At 46.2% G+C, this 17,371-nt stretch overlaps 1 protein-coding gene across 1 annotated transcript in view; it reads left to right on the top strand.

The window, feature by feature from the left end:
* LOC144203197 (microphthalmia-associated transcription factor-like) overlaps nucleotides 1–17,086 on the top strand; it is a 24,590-nt gene extending 7,504 nt beyond the window's left edge. The window contains 8 exon segments of the mRNA XM_077726556.1: nucleotides 3,005–3,220; nucleotides 3,293–3,388; nucleotides 3,492–3,609; nucleotides 12,532–12,585; nucleotides 12,666–12,741; nucleotides 14,554–14,701; nucleotides 15,905–16,216; nucleotides 16,219–17,086. Coding sequence (XP_077582682.1) covers nucleotides 3,005–3,220; nucleotides 3,293–3,388; nucleotides 3,492–3,609; nucleotides 12,532–12,585; nucleotides 12,666–12,741; nucleotides 14,554–14,701; nucleotides 15,905–16,216; nucleotides 16,219–16,320 — 1,122 coding nt within the window. The 3' untranslated portion in view covers nucleotides 16,321–17,086.
* The last annotated feature ends 285 nt before the right edge of the window (nucleotides 17,087–17,371 follow it).

Raw genomic sequence — 17,371 nt, 5'->3', positions numbered from 1 at the left:
TTGGCTGTATTAAAGAGGTCCTGCAAATTGTGTAAAGTAAGGCCACCTTCGCCAGCGTCGTCAGCATCGTCGTCCGCAGCAGGCTCCTCTTCCTCCTCACTCGCCGACTTGGTCATCTCCTGCAGGTCCTCCTCTGTTAACGTTAACGTAGAATGGGCTTTAATTTGTATGCTGTGCTGACGTGTCCTCGATTGTTGAGCATGCACAGGGTTAAACAACTGGATGAGCCAAAGTATAGGCCCCAAGCAGGTTTCAGCCTAAGAGGTAGCCCTCACCAAACCAAGGCCATGAACTGTTAAGGCAGCAGCCACACATCAAGTGATATGCCATAAAGGCATAACTTTAGTTTTTACATGAAACAACCAAAATTTGAAAAGGCCCATTGTCTCCACCAGCATTCTCTAACAAGCATAACTAATGAAGGTTTTTTCCCCCTCAGCATTTAAAGACTGAGCAGACGTTTCACAGCCATATCACCCTTGGTAAAAGAAGCTATGTCGGAACCATCGTAGTTTAAGTTATTAGTCGGACACTGAAATTCAATATTCTTCTTCTTAGACTGAATATGTTGTAAATAGGAGTCGGAATGCTTGAGATGCTTACCCCTAATGAGGTATGTTTTCTTTTCATTTATCTTGTCAATGAGGTTGACATTTGAAGTTTTTAATGTAGTTACCTTCTCTATTGTGTTTGGATAAAACTGAAGCAGTGAGTGGACGTTATAGAGCCCCCTTCAGCACAGCTTCTTTTCCTCTTAACAACCGTTTTTGTTGATGTTTTGCTTGCACGCTTTAAAAACCAGCAGGGAGACCCGGCTTTGTCGGTCCCCCTTACTTGTTTAGAACCATAAGACAGTTGAGCGTTATAAAAAATATATATATTTCAAAAAATTAGATAAGGGAACATTTCAGTTACGTCCATAGCACAGCGAACATGTATACAATTATGTACAGTTATACAGAAGCAAGAGTATGCTTTTTAGGAAAAAATAAGGAAAACTGACGGTCAATTCCAATTGAAAGGATGAGAGATTTTACCTATTTAAGCAATGTTTAGGTGTTATATTTGTTAAAACATTTTAAACCAAAGTGAAAATATGACAAGAATAAAAACTCAAAATATTGGTGCTGTTGCGTAGTTCATGCAAGTAACATCAAGCGGAAATGACTAAGCGGAAGCACTGGAGTGTGCACTGAAGAATGTACGGTGTTTTCGAAGCTGCAGAGTGTAATGCTTACAACTACCACAAGACAGCAGCAAGTTAACATATTTCTGGTCAGGCATACTCAGCGATAATCCTTGGAAATGCTCAAAGCTTGAGTTTACTTAGAGAAGGTAAATGTTGTTGTGAGAAGGAGGATGTTAATATAAAACACACCCATCCATAAATCACGCTTTATCTAATCTATAATTGTTATCAAGCGTGATTTATGGATAGATGTGTTTGTGGGTGGGTGGGTGTATGCACCTGGAAACTCGCCTGGACGAAAATCTTACGAAAAAGAGGTGAAGAGACTTTCTACCTTACAAGTAAATTGGGTCAGCGTGGCCAGCAACATCTAGTCCAGACATGGGCAAACTACGGCCCGTGGGCCACATCCGGCCCGCTAGGCCTTATAATCCGGCCCGCCGACGTTGACCAAAAATTTCCAAGATGGCGCCATTGCTCAGAAGCCAGTGGCAGTAGCTCTGTCCACTTTTATTTGTTTTTTTTTTGTGTTTTACAGCTCATCGATCTTTTTTTAAATGACATTTTAATATTTATTAATACATTCCTTTGTACTTTACTTTGTACTTAATACTTTTTACTTTAATGATGAGTGATGAGTATGTTAATACTTTAGTCCTTTTTTTAATGTTTATGTTTCATATGTACCGTTAACGGATGCACTTTTTTATATGTATCGTATCTTGTACTGAGCCCGCCCATCTGTCAAATTTCTAAAGTCAATGTAGCCCCCGGGCCGAAAAGTTTGCCCACCCCTGATCTAGTCTTTTGATTTCTAGTCTTTTGTCTTGTCCATAACGACAGGGGAAAAAAGTGTTTCGGGGAACACCTGGAAACTCGCTGGCAGAAATTCTTCCGAAAATGACGTTTGTAAATGACGTGGAAAGGGGTCCTACCTTATGACCAATCAGCCACGTGGTGTGTTGAGGTCACATCATGTAAAAACAACAATTCATACATCAACTATGCTTTCAGGTTAAACAAATAAAAGATTGAGTTTACAAACTTAGAGAAGGTGAAGAAATTCAATCACTAGTGTATTATGATCCGACAGCCTTTTTCTGGCCACCATAAAAAAAATTCAACTCTCTACGTTGCACGATTTGGACAAACGTAGCGAGAGAATCTTCACATACACACACACACCTATCCATAAATCATGCGTTATAAGGATTATAGATAACTGCTTTACAAGATTATTCATAAACTGGATTGTTGTAGTACTAAAAATCCTCCAGGATTAATGTGTTTAGTGTAATACAAATCTTTGGTCGTGTTGGTATTTGCATTTGTGCAAACATTGCGTTGCCCTATGTGAAGCAGTCACTGTTGATATAGTGGCACAGTTGCTAAATTTTGATGTGGTGGTATCGAGTGCGGATAAATGTCTGTCTTTTGACAAGCTGATTGACGACCATTTCCTGGATACAGTCTGCCTTTTGCCCAAAGCTGTCTCTAGCACACTGCAACCATCGTCTTTTTACATAAGAGGCAGAATATGTAAAAACAGAAAGAAATACAGGCCTCGCCGACCTAATTTAAGGTTAACAATCAGACCCATCTGAACTGCCCTCCATCCAACCTCTGTGCTGAAACCCCCCCCTGGAGGTTGGTTGCTGGAACAAGGTAAATCGCACGAGGTTGGCTAATTGAAGATTTGAAGCAAAAAGGTTTGAGCACCTCTGATGTAAATTATCTCAATCCTAAGTCTTCCAGGTGATTTTCATTTGTATACCTTTCATTCAAAATTATATATGGTCTCTTGGTGTTCAACAGGTACAGACTTATCTGGAGAATCCGACCAAATACCACATCCAACGGTCACAGCAGCAGCAGCTCAAACAATACCTGGGAAAGCTTAGCTCACAGGTACTGAGCTCACCCTGCCCCAACCAGTCCTCTGACCACGGGGGTATGCCGCCAAGGCCGGGCAACAGCGCCCCCAACAGCCCTATGGCCTTACTGACCCTGAACTTGAATTGCGAGAAAGAGGTTCCTGCTCTTGTTCTGTCCATTTCAAATGAATGCATTAACTTTTACTTGAATCACATCTTTTTGCTTTAGATGGATGAGGTAATTGACGACATTATAAGTCTGGAGTCCAGTTACAGTGATGATATCCTTGGTCTGATGGATCCAGGACTTCAAATGGCTAACACAGTAAATTTCTAACTGCCTACCCTAGGAAGTTAGATGTAAAGGAGATACATAAAATGAACTACCAGCCATCTTGCCCATTTATCTTTCTCTTTGTGTGTCCCAGATCCGAGTGCCTGCCAACCTGATGAACCTATATGGAAATCAGGCTATGTCACAACAAGGACTTCCTATTAGCAACTCCTGTCCTGCCAACTTGCCGAACATCAAGCGGGAATATCCAAGTAAGAGAGTTACTGAGTATATGGTAAGCCCGGGCGATAAAAATGTTATCATGGGTAAAAAAAACAAAACGTTATCAGTAATGATAATTATCATGGTAACCATCACAGCTTTTGTCTTTCCTATTTGAAACTTCCCTCTTCTGTGAAAGGGTATATTAATTCATTTGCGTGTTATTCAATTATAAAAGTAAGTAAGTTACTTATCATACTAAAAAAATATCTCATGTCATTTTCTGAAACGCTTTATCGTTGTAAGGGTAACAGGGGGTGCTGGAGCCTATGCCAGCTGACTTCGTGCTAAATCTCGCTCCCTAAATCCGTGGCCAGCCAATCTCAAACAAAATGAAATTGGATGAATTTAACACATTTTATCTTTCTATCTATCTATCTATCTATCTATCTATCTATCTATCCATCTATCCATCTATCCATCTATCCATCTATCCATCTATCCATCTATCCATCTATCCATCTATCCATCTATCCATCTATCCATCTATCCATCTATCCATCTATCCATCTATCCATCTATCCATCTATCCATCTATCCATCTATCCATCTATCCATCTATCCATCTATCCATCTATCCATCTATCCATCTATCCATCTATCCATCTATCCATCTATCCATCTATCCATCTATCCATCTATCCATCTATCCATCTATCCATCTATCCATCTATCCATCTATCCATCTATCCATCTATCCATCTATCCATCTATCCATCTATCCATCTATCCATCTATCCATCTATCCATCTATCCATCTATCCATCTATCCATCTATCCATCTATCCATCTATCCATCTATCCATCTATCCATCTATCCATCTATCCATCTATCCATCTATCCATCTATCCATCTATCCATCTATCCATCTATCCATCTATCCATCTATCCATCTATCCATCTATCCATCTATCCATCTATCCATCTATCCATCTATCCATCTATCCATCTATCCATCTATCCATCTATCCATCTATCCATCTATCCATCTATCCATCTATCCATCTATCCATCTATCCATCTATCCATCTATCCATCTATCCATCTATCCATCTATCCATCTATCCATCTATCCATCTATCCATCTATCCATCTATCCATCTATCCATCTATCCATCTATCCATCTATCCATCTATCCATCTATCCATCTATCCATCTATCCATCTATCCATCTATCCATCTATCCATCTATCCATCTATCCATCTATCCATCTATCCATCTATCCATCTATCCATCTATCCATCTATCCATCTATCCATCTATCCATCTATCCATCTATCCATCTATCCATCTATCCATCTATCCATCTATCCATCTATCCATCTATCCATCTATCCATCTATCCATCTATCCATCTATCCATCTATCCATCTATCCATCTATCCATCTATCCATCTATCCATCTATCCATCTATCCATCTATCCATCTATCCATCTATCCATCTATCCATCTATCCATCTATCCATCTATCCATCTATCCATCTATCCATCTATCCATCTATCCATCTATCCATCTATCCATCTATCCATCTATCCATCTATCCATCTATCCATCTATCCATCTATCCATCTATCCATCTATCCATCTATCCATCTATCCATCTATCCATCTATCCATCTATCCATCTATCCATCTATCCATCTATCCATCTATCCATCTATCCATCTATCCATCTATCCATCTATCCATCTATCCATCTATCCATCTATCCATCTATCCATCTATCCATCTATCCATCTATCCATCTATCCATCTATCCATCTATCCATCTATCCGTCCCGTCCGTCCCGTCCGTCCCGTCCGTCCCGTCCGTCCCGTCCGTCCCGTCCGTCCCGTCCGTCCCGTCCGTCCCGTCCGTCCCGTCCGTCCCGTCCGTCCCGTCCGTCCCGTCCGTCCCGTCCGTCCCGTCCGTCCCGTCCGTCCCGTCCGTCCCGTCCGTCCCGTCCGTCCCGTCCGTCCCGTCCGTCCCGTCCGTCCCGTCCGTCCCGTCCGTCCCGTCCGTCCCGTCCGTCCCGTCCGTCCCGTCCGTCCCGTCCGTCCCGTCCGTCCCGTCCGTCCCGTCCGTCCCGTCCGTCCCGTCCGTCCCGTCCGTCCCGTCCGTCCCGTCCGTCCCGTCCGTCCCGTCCGTCCCGTCCGTCCCGTCCGTCCCGTCCGTCCCGTCCGTCCCGTCCGTCCCGTCCGTCCCGTCCGTCCCGTCCGTCCCGTCCGTCCCGTCCGTCCCGTCCGTCCCGTCCGTCCCGTCCGTCCCGTCCGTCCCGTCCGTCCCGTCCGTCCCGTCCGTCCCGTCCGTCCCGTCCGTCCCGTCCGTCCCGTCCGTCCCGTCCGTCCCGTCCGTCCCGTCCGTCCCGTCCGTCCCGTCCGTCCCGTCCGTCCCGTCCGTCCCGTCCGTCCCGTCCGTCCCGTCCGTCCCGTCCGTCCCGTCCGTCCCGTCCGTCCCGTCCGTCCCGTCCGTCCCGTCCGTCCCGTCCGTCCCGTCCGTCCCGTCCGTCCCGTCCGTCCCGTCCGTCCCGTCCGTCCCGTCCGTCCCGTCCGTCCCGTCCGTCCCGTCCGTCCCGTCCGTCCCGTCCGTCCCGTCCGTCCCGTCCGTCCCGTCCGTCCCGTCCGTCCCGTCCGTCCCGTCCGTCCCGTCCGTCCCGTCCGTCCCGTCCGTCCCGTCCGTCCCGTCCGTCCCGTCCGTCCCGTCCGTCCCGTCCGTCCCGTCCGTCCCGTCCGTCCCGTCCGTCCCGTCCGTCCCGTCCGTCCCGTCCGTCCCGTCCGTCCCGTCCGTCCCGTCCGTCCCGTCCGTCCCGTCCGTCCCGTCCGTCCCGTCCGTCCCGTCCGTCCCGTCCGTCCCGTCCGTCCCGTCCGTCCCGTCCGTCCCGTCCGTCCCGTCCGTCCCGTCCGTCCCGTCCGTCCCGTCCGTCCCGTCCGTCCCGTCCGTCCCGTCCGTCCCGTCCGTCCCGTCCGTCCCGTCCGTCCCGTCCGTCCCGTCCGTCCCGTCCGTCCCGTCCGTCCCGTCCGTCCCGTCCGTCCCGTCCGTCCCGTCCGTCCCGTCCGTCCCGTCCGTCCCGTCCGTCCCGTCCGTCCCGTCCGTCCCGTCCGTCCCGTCCGTCCCGTCCGTCCCGTCCGTCCCGTCCGTCCCGTCCGTCCCGTCCGTCCCGTCCGTCCCGTCCGTCCCGTCCGTCCCGTCCGTCCCGTCCGTCCCGTCCGTCCCGTCCGTCCCGTCCGTCCCGTCCGTCCCGTCCGTCCCGTCCGTCCCGTCCGTCCCGTCCGTCCCGTCCGTCCCGTCCGTCCCGTCCGTCCCGTCCGTCCCGTCCGTCCCGTCCGTCCCGTCCGTCCCGTCCGTCCCGTCCGTCCCGTCCGTCCCGTCCGTCCCGTCCGTCCCGTCCGTCCCGTCCGTCCCGTCCGTCCCGTCCGTCCCGTCCGTCCCGTCCGTCCCGTCCGTCCCGTCCGTCCCGTCCGTCCCGTCCGTCCCGTCCGTCCCGTCCGTCCCGTCCGTCCCGTCCGTCCCGTCCGTCCCGTCCGTCCCGTCCGTCCCGTCCGTCCCGTCCGTCCCGTCCGTCCCGTCCGTCCCGTCCGTCCCGTCCGTCCCGTCCGTCCCGTCCGTCCCGTCCGTCCCGTCCGTCCCGTCCGTCCCGTCCGTCCCGTCCGTCCCGTCCGTCCCGTCCGTCCCGTCCGTCCCGTCCGTCCCGTCCGTCCCGTCCGTCCCGTCCGTCCCGTCCGTCCCGTCCGTCCCGTCCGTCCCGTCCGTCCCGTCCGTCCCGTCCGTCCCGTCCGTCCCGTCCGTCCCGTCCGTCCCGTCCGTCCCGTCCGTCCCGTCCGTCCCGTCCGTCCCGTCCGTCCCGTCCGTCCCGTCCGTCCCGTCCGTCCCGTCCGTCCCGTCCGTCCCGTCCGTCCCGTCCGTCCCGTCCGTCCCGTCCGTCCCGTCCGTCCCGTCCGTCCCGTCCGTCCCGTCCGTCCCGTCCGTCCCGTCCGTCCCGTCCGTCCCGTCCGTCCCGTCCGTCCCGTCCGTCCCGTCCGTCCCGTCCGTCCCGTCCGTCCCGTCCGTCCCGTCCGTCCCGTCCGTCCCGTCCGTCCCGTCCGTCCCGTCCGTCCCGTCCGTCCCGTCCGTCCCGTCCGTCCCGTCCGTCCCGTCCGTCCCGTCCGTCCCGTCCGTCCCGTCCGTCCCGTCCGTCCCGTCCGTCCCGTCCGTCCCGTCCGTCCCGTCCGTCCCGTCCGTCCCGTCCGTCCCGTCCGTCCCGTCCGTCCCGTCCGTCCCGTCCGTCCCGTCCGTCCCGTCCGTCCCGTCCGTCCCGTCCGTCCCGTCCGTCCCGTCCGTCCCGTCCGTCCCGTCCGTCCCGTCCGTCCCGTCCGTCCCGTCCGTCCCGCCCGTCCCGCCCATCCCGCCCATCCCGTCCATCCCGTCCACCCGGCTTACTTACTTACTCGCTCAGTCGCTCAGTCGCTCAGTCGCTCAGTCGCTCAGCCGCTCAGCCGCTCAGCCACTCAGTCGCTCAGTCGGTCAGTCGGTCACTCACTCACTCACTCACTTATTTATTTATTTTGCAGCGCCTTTAGAAAATTTAAATGAAATGGGGGAATTCCTTTATATCAAGTAAGAAAATAATTACAGGCTGTCTTGTACAGTAGGTCAAATCGGTTAGGATATTTTCACTGAGGCTATTGTTTGTGCAGATGTATTTAAGAAACCTTTTTAGATAAGAGAGAAATACCTTCAGTGTGTTCAGAAGAGCCCGACTTTGAAAAGCCGCCCTACCTTATCAGAATGTCACTTATTGTATTCCCTTGATTGACATCTTGCAAAATTTTAGCCAATCAATAACCTCTTCTCAGACAAGCTGTTTTCCCGTTAGGGAGAAAATTAAGAGTCATGTGGACTGATGTCTTCAACAATAACTGCAGGCCTGAGGGATTGGGACGATGTGATGTGAGAGTGCTGCCGAGGTTCAGTCAATTGTGTTGTCCCTCAATGTGCTTCCCATGCATTAATAAGTGCAGATAAAATAGACGACAAGGAGAGCTCACTTGGATATTTTAGGGGATAGGCTTGGTATTGTCCAGCATCTCACAATCAATGATTTTGGCTGTACTGCTTTCGCTTTCATAATCTGTGTGCGAGGCTCTACCACTATTCCTGCCAAATGATTAGCTGTTCCTCAACATCTTTTCATCTCCTGAACTAGAGTTCATGCCACATCAGTGTTTTTGTTGGTATAATTACAACTTAGATTTATTGACTTTTGTCAAATATTTTTATTATTTCTGTTTCTATTGTTTCTGTTAAAATTATATGATGATAATTACTGTTATCGATGTATCGTCCAGGCAGAGTATACAATCTCATCTCATTTTCTGAACCGCTTTATTCTCATTAGGGTTGCGGGGGTGCTGGAGCAAATCCCAGCTGTCTCCAGAGGGGACGTTCACCCTGAGTCAGCCAACCGGTCGCAGGGCACAAGGGGATGGACAACCATGCACACTCACAACCATACCTATGGGCAATATAGAGTGTCCAATCTGCCTACCATGAATATTGTTGGGGAAATCTGGGAGTACTTGGAGGAAATCCACCCAGCCAAGTGACGGCGCAGCGCCACTACCTCATACAGTTTATGGCCACTACACTGCAGGGTTTCTATGTCAATGTCAAGGAGTTTGATTGAAGGTGAATAAATTATCCCAAAATGTCCAATAAAAGGAAAGTTGATGCAGACGGGAGACTATTTCAAAAATGATGAGAAAGCGAGTACTTGTTTGTGCTTCATGGAGAAAAAACGGTGTGTCTTTTGTGTCATGAGGCGGTGTCGGTTATCAAGGAATACAACCTACGTCAGCATTTTGACACAAAACACGGACTTCGGGACGGCAAAACTGGTCTTCAAGAAAAACAAGAACTTTCATAAGAATTAAAAGGCAAACTGCGGTTGCAGCAGAGTCTGTTCACGAAATCCACCGCCAAAAACAATGTAGTATTGAAAACTAGCTTTATAATGGCTGAAGAAATCGCCAAAGCTTCCAAGTCCTTTTCGGAAGGAGCGTTTCTGAAGGAGTGCATGCTGAAGGTCTGTGAGCAGGTGTGTCCCGACCAGTTACGGATAAAAAAATCAGTTTGTCAAGAAACACCATCACTGACCGAGTTAAGGAACTATCAGAAAATCTTGCAACACAGCTGGCTGAAGAGACACGCAGCTACACTGCCTTTTCATTAACTGTTGATGAAAGCAATCATAACATACTGAGGAGCTGAGCTGTTGTATGTCGCTGCAATGCATGGGACCACAACCAGCCGGGACAGTTATGATGCCTAAGTAAAAATGCATTACCATAGGAAAACTTGGTGGGATTAACTACAAACGGAGCACTGGCAATGTATGGAAGAAAAGGGGACTTGGTTAGATTAATGAAGAGCAAAATGCAAAAAATGAACTGTCACACTCCTCTGATACCGTATCATTGCAGCCCATTTTAATGGGTATTTATTGTTATTTTTCTGAATTATGAATATGTTAATTTCTCTTAATTCACTTGGATATTCACCCTGATATTTGATCCATGATTGAAGGAGTCATGTGGGTTTCATATGCTGACAAATTATAAGGTCAATGTTTTAACAGAATAACAAGCAAACATTTTTTTCAATGGAGCTGTAATACTTGGGACTTAAATAAGTAATACATTCTGAGTTATTTACCATGAAGGAGTAGTTACATTTTTTTTTACATTATTTTACAATTATAAGTTACGTCTGGCCCTTTGAGGACAGCCATTATGCTAATGTTCCCCTCTGTGAAAATGAATTTGACACCTCTGACATAGACTATGCTAAGATGTAGATTTTCTTTTATCCTGGAAAATTTTAATTTACTTTTTAAAAAAAATACGGGCAGTGGGGAGTGGTTAGCATGTCTGCCTCACAGTTGTGACATCAAGGGGTCAATCCCCAGTGGGTTCCAACCTTCCAGTGTGGAGTTTGCATGTTCTCCCCAGGCCTGCTTGGGGTTTTTCAGGGTAGACCAGTTCCCTCCCACATCCCAAAAAATGCATGGTAGACTTATTGAACACTCTAAATGTCCCAGAAATTGGCTGACAACTTATTAATGTCACTACTTATTTTTGTTGACTACTTATCTATGTTGACTAATTATCTATGTTGACTACTTATCTATGTTGACTACCTATCTATGTTGACTACTTATCTATGTTGACTACTTGTATGGATTGGATTGGATACCTTTATTCATCCCGTATTCGGGAGATTTTGTTGGCACAGTAGCAAGAGAAATAGGAAAGGCATTTTAGACATAAATAGAAAGTTAATAAGTAAGTTAATACATAAATACATGAATAAATATATAAATAAGTGTGTTGCTGAAATATATGTATACATATACATTCACATACATATATAAGCACATATATACATACACATAGATGTACATGCATGCATACGGTAGGTCCTAACACAGCCATATTTTTTGTTAAAGAGCCTGACAGCTGATAGGAGGAAGGATCTGCGGAAACGCTCCTTCCTGCAATGAGGGTGCAGCAGTCTCTTGCTGAAAGAGCTTTGAAGGGACTCCACCGACTCATGCAGGGGGTGGGAGGTGCTGTACATGATGGACATCATCCTGGTCAGCATCCTCCGCTCTCCCACTTCCTCCACAGAGTCCAAAGGACAGCCCAGAACAGAGCTGGCCCACCTGATCAGCTTATTCAGCCTGTTCCTGTGTGTTGACTACTTATTTATATTTCCTACTTATCTAAGTTTACTACTTATTACGTATTTTTTGATTATTAATGACTGCACTTCATGGTGAAGCTTTGAATCTCATTATACTTGTATAATGACAATAAACATTCAATTTACGCATTCATTTTTGTCAAAAGACGCATGCGGCTGGAGAGCCATGTGTTTGCCACCCCTGCTCTAGCAGCCCCTGTGATTGTGTTGGGAATAAGCGGTATGGGGAATTAATGAATAAATTATGTCTTTTAAATCAGTGGTCTCCAACCAGGTCCGCGAGCCATTTAGTGCGGGTCTATCAGAGTGAAAAATATTAACGTTTTCAATCTCGCCCTCCTACTTTTTACACGGCAACACGCTCGTGACATAACATAAACAAATTTAAATGAACTTGGATTACGATGCAGACACTCAAAAATAAGTTTCATCTAACCTTACTGTAAACTTAATTCTAATTTTGTTTAAAATTTTATACCTTTCTTTTTCTGGGTAGGCTCTATTTCCACCCTGACTTTAAAATGCAACATATCGAGGGACTGTTTGCTTTTGTAATCCCTTCAAAATATTCCGAAAAGTATGCACACAAATTTCCTTACAATAACGCACGACCACTTGCCAACGAGAAGTAGCATATATAACTCTCGTATTAGCGATTGCCTCGCAATGACTAAACTGGGAACAAAAACACTGAAAAATGCAACACTCAGAGACATTACACGAGGGAGTTGCGGGAGAGACAGTGCCCTTGATGTTCTTATGAGCAGCCTCTCGCGTCCGCCGTCTGCTCGTATATCAAAATTTGTCTCGTATCTCAAGATAAATATTTGCCCAAAATTTTACTAATATCTCAAATTGCTCGTATGTTGAGGCACTCGTATGTCGAGTGGAAAACATTAATTATGAGTTCTACTTCCCGGGTAAACAATAATATTGAATTTTATTATTCAGAAATGTATGGAGAGGAAATAAGAACAATTGTATGTGTCTATCTTCAGTTCATCATGATTCTGAAAACAACTTTATCTGCCATTCAGCGTCACAATCACCAACCATAATGCAAATGTTGGACAAATCTGGGTCATGCGTTAGATTCGACAACTATCAGAGGCCTGAGGGGTTTCCTGTTGGTATGTGTGATTGTGACTTGTAAATGCTAGTGCTATCTCATCTGTGTTTCCTGGCAGCTGAAGTAAGGGCTCTTGCAAAAGAGAGACAGAAGAAGGACAACCATAACTTGAGTAAGTAGTGCTCTTTGGTTCAGATTTACGCAGACATACAAAGAGGTGTATGCTTAATGGAATCTACATTTTTCTCGCAGTTGAGAGAAGACGGCGTTTTAACATCAACGATCGAATTAAGGAACTGGGAAATTTAATTCCAAAATCAAACGACCCGTAAGTTATTCCTTTTATCTACAAAAGTTTTCAGAGCTGGACTGGCCACAATAATAATATTACCAGTTAGTGGCAAAAGCACTAGATTTGCAGTTAATTATTTGTGTGCGTGGGTGGGTGGGTTTGTGGGTGTGTGTGGGGTGGGGGGTGGCTTGGTGGTTGGGTGTGTGTGTGTGTGTGCGTGCGTGCGTGCGTGCGTGCGTGCGTACGTACGTACGTATGTACGTATGTGCAGCAGTCAGAAGGGCCTTGTGGGGCCCCCGTGCTGCAGGCTACCACATCAGACGTACTGTCCTGGAGTCTCACATATTGTGGTCTGTCAGTGAGGAAGTCGATGATCATGCGGCTAGGTGGTTCCTTCCTCCTTACTGCTACTTATAATTCAACCTGACAAGGATCTTGGACAGAGAGCCTTTGTTCATTGTATGAGCATCATTATAGGGGAACCTTCCATTTGCATGGTAATTGAGTTATAAACAAGTGTTTAATCATACAATAGTAATATATAAAAATGAAGCAGCTACAATAAAATGAGTAAAATGTCATTGACTTCATTAGATTAAATGGGTAAAATATGTCAATCTTCATTAGATTATATGGTTAAAATAAGTCATAGTCTTCAGATTCCCATCCCCCAAATATTCCAGAATTTATGCGCCAATGCATTTTGTCGAAAACCCAAAGCGACAAACAATCTGTTTCTTAGCCAGATTTTTGAATTTGGAGAATTGTTCCTTCCCCCCTTATCTAAGCTTGTTATTTCCAATTGTTATCACTGTAACATTTAGGTGTATTAACACCATAATTGCAACTCTGTAAATTGTGAGATAAAGATCTCTTAATTTGTATGCCCTTAAAGCAATAGAAAGTGTTGGGGCTACTGGCCAACACTTAAATAAACTCGAACACAGGAACACACACTGAGGCAGATGGAATGAAAGTTGAAGGCCGCGTCTGCAGAGGCGGGGGAGTGGACCATCCTGAGGCCCGAGAGTGTTACTACTCTCCAAGCTCCTCGAAGCTATCTCCCGCCGAAAAGTTGCTTCAACGGTGGTTTTATTAGAGATAAGACAAGTCATAAAAATGGGAGGCGTTAATACAAATGAAGGAGGTGGAGTGCAAAAGGTGTAGTGCACATTTTAACCAATAGGTGTAAGATAGATTCTATTCTAGTAACTTTTAATACATCATAGTGAAAAGGGTGCAAGACTAAATATAGGAATACAAATATATTTCACAGAAAGCAACGTCATTTGGTTGTATCAATTGATCAATGCTTTTCCAATCCGTAATATCCTTATAGTCATCAACATGACCCACACCAAAGCATATTTCACCCGCTCAGGACAAACAGGGAATGTTCTTATGTGCACTTGAAAAATACTTCGTTTCTTCAGTCCTAAGGAAATTATGCCCCATCATTAACCAATTATTTTATCTAAACCAGCCAGGCTAGCCAAGGTACCGAATTGATCTCTAAGTTGGAGCCTTGCACGTCCAGGATCTCTAATTTTGGACATGATCCTGTAATGTTCAGCGTCAAAGCTGTTTAAGAAAAACTGCAACTTTTCCGAATCAAACAAGTACGGGTTACATGGGAACATCGTCAGAACACGAGGAATCAATTTGCTGCATGCCAGACCAGCAATATTTTGGCTAAATTTCAATAGAATCTGAATCATATTCATTGGCTGTCATTGACGGCATTAGACATCCAACTCATTTTGACTGAGAGGCCTGGCAGCGAACATTCGCTGACAGATTCAATGGCAGCCATTGAGCACATGGTTTATGGTTGGCTGTGTTTCTCAGGGATATGCGTTGGAACAAAGGAACCATCCTCAAGGCATCTGTGGACTACATCAGGAAGCTGCAACGTGAGCAACAAAGGTCCAAAGAGCTGGAGAACTGTCAAAGGGGGCTTGAAAATGCTAATCGACATCTCCTGTTGAGGATACAGGTATAGGAAGCATTATGATCCTTTTTGTTTTACTTTATTTCATGCCTTCATCTCTTTGGACATTAGGTAGTTATTCTCACAAATTACTCATCGGTTTCCTTTATCGGCTTTAGACGTATTGAACTGGGGTGGCTGGTAGTGAATAATTTTTCTACAATTTGCTGATTTTTAGACATGGGATAGAACTCTTTATTCAATTATCCTTCAACCTACATAAGGGGCTAAAGATGGAAATTAGCCCTAGGCTATAATCTTACATATTTACATATATACATGATCATTAACATGAATACAAATATGTTGGATGTTCATTAATATGTGCTGTTCCTTATTAAATAAATCAAACTCAAACTCACAACTCGCCTGATTGGTCACATTATGTTGGTTGTCTTGCTTGTAGCAATTCTTGGCATAAAAACACTTCTCTTCAGAGCCACGTGAATAATTGTGGTTAATGCTCATGTATTTCTTTGTGTTTCTTGAAATGTCACTCACGGCACTAAATGGCCTTAATATTGCGTTCAGACGTGTTGCATTTTCTTCTTGTGGCATTTGGTACAAACTGTTTGTGCATCTTGATTTTATGAATACTTTATATGAAAATTCTTTTTGCCAATCCAATGGGAAAAAAACATATTTTTCGTTTAACTGTGCTTTGGTCACAACCGTTAAAAGTAAGGTCAAAATCGAGCCTGTGTTGAATGATTTTGCAGAATGTTTAAAAGTAGAAATGGTGAAAATCGATAAGGGACCTCAGTTGTGGAACCATCCAAAAATAAGAACTTGGGGTAATATATGTAGAGGGCTTTGCTTCCCAAATAATCTTCATAATTAGAGTAAAATGCAATATATTCACTGAATACTATATAAGCAATAGTTCTCTCATCTAATGCTGATGAAATGAAGTCTTTCTCGTTCAATAGGTCTGTGCCATGTTTCATCCAAGTAAGTCCATTGCCGCCAATGTAGACAGACTCGCATGAGGCCAAATGTATCGTATTTGCCTGATGAACTCTGAGCAATGTCTTATTTCTTTGCTGTGTCGTACAAATTTGATTAATATAATGCTTTCTGTTTGATAAAAGTAAGACTAATCTAAGACAAAGATAAGCGGAAGAAATTCATAAGAGTCAAAATGTTGACATTCAACTCCAGTCTCTCAACTTACAAGGTCAAAAATGTTTGTCTTTATATGGTCCCCAGGAGTTGGAAATGCAGGCCCGCGCTCATGGCTTGGCCATCATATCATCGGCCCTCTGCTCCTCTGAAACTGTGGGTCGAAGGATCAAACAGGAATCATCACCTCTTGAGGTATGTCGCCAGGACCTGTATGTACTCCACTCCCACACGCACCATCAACATCATTACGCCTGTACCCCGGATAATCCCGGTGCGGCGGAGCGAGATAATGGTCGCCACGATTTCCCTGACGGCCGCTACGTTCAGAGGAGACCAGCCTCCAAACTCAATGAAATCCTCACGGAAGACGACGTATCACCCGTGCAGGGGGGGGGGGGGGGGGGGGGGATCCTTTGCTCTCCTCTTTCTCCCCAGATGCCTCAAGGGACAGCAGTCGGGAGAGCAGCATAAGCATGGATGATCATGAGCAGGGCTGTTAGCACCCCATATTTGAGGATCTTATCCATGCAAATGTAATCTGAGCTCCTTTCTTTTTGTTTTTTCTGTCTGGGTTTACATGTCTTTCTCTTTGTATGTGTATGTATATGTGTGCGTTTGTGTTAAGTTCTCCACAGCCTTGGAATGATTTTTTTATGTGAAGGAAAACACTTTTATTTAGGGTATATGATAATAAATACTTTGATTTCAAAGAATCAGAGGAAATCATAAATTAAAGGTAGCATACCGAATATGCTATGGTGACAACAGTTTTTCTAAATCACTAGCAATAATAACGTAAATCTATTTGTTACGTTTGTGCTTGACACTTCTGGTGTCTTTGAACTGAAACGTGCCAATGCCTTATTATGATATTTGTGTTGTGGGTTCTTAGTCATCTTCTGTTTAAAATATATTTCTTGATAAGTTAAAGTTTTAGAATCAAGCTAATGTATAAATCAAAATACTTTGCTCATAAATTTTCCCACCAACAAAATTTGTAATGTCTTAATGAAACATTTTTACACCCTTGGAAATGTAGTAGGAAATAAAGCACATTAAGATGATTTTTTTTCATTTTGCACAAAACCATGCAAACATAATATCCATATAAAAGTAGTAGTAGTAATAGCAGTAATGGCCGTAATAGCCGTAATAGCCGTAACAGCCGTAACAGCTGTAACAGCCGTAACAGCGGCAACAGCGGCAGCAGCGGCAACAGCGGCAACAGCGGCAACAGCGGCAACAGCGGCAACAGCGGCAACAGCGGCAACAGCGGCAACAGCGGTCGCAGACGCGGTCGCAGACGCGGTCGCAGACGCGGTCGCAGACGCGGTCGCAGACGCGGTCGCAGACGCGGTCGCAGACGCGGTCGCAGACGCGGTCGCAGACGCGGTCGCAGACGCGGTCGCAGACGCGGTCGCAGACGCGGTCGCAGACGCGGTCGCAGACGCGGTCGCAGACGCGGTCGCAGACGCGGTCGCAGACGCGGTCGCAGACGCGGTCGCAGACGCGGTCGCAGACGCGGTCGCAGACGCGGTCGCAGACGCGGTC

The sequence above is a fragment of the Stigmatopora nigra genome, chromosome 1, assembly GCF_051989575.1.
Source record: "Stigmatopora nigra isolate UIUO_SnigA chromosome 1, RoL_Snig_1.1, whole genome shotgun sequence".
In the NCBI taxonomy this organism is placed as follows: Eukaryota; Metazoa; Chordata; class Actinopteri; order Syngnathiformes; family Syngnathidae; genus Stigmatopora; species Stigmatopora nigra.
This window is presented reverse-complemented; position numbering and strand designations above follow the sequence as displayed.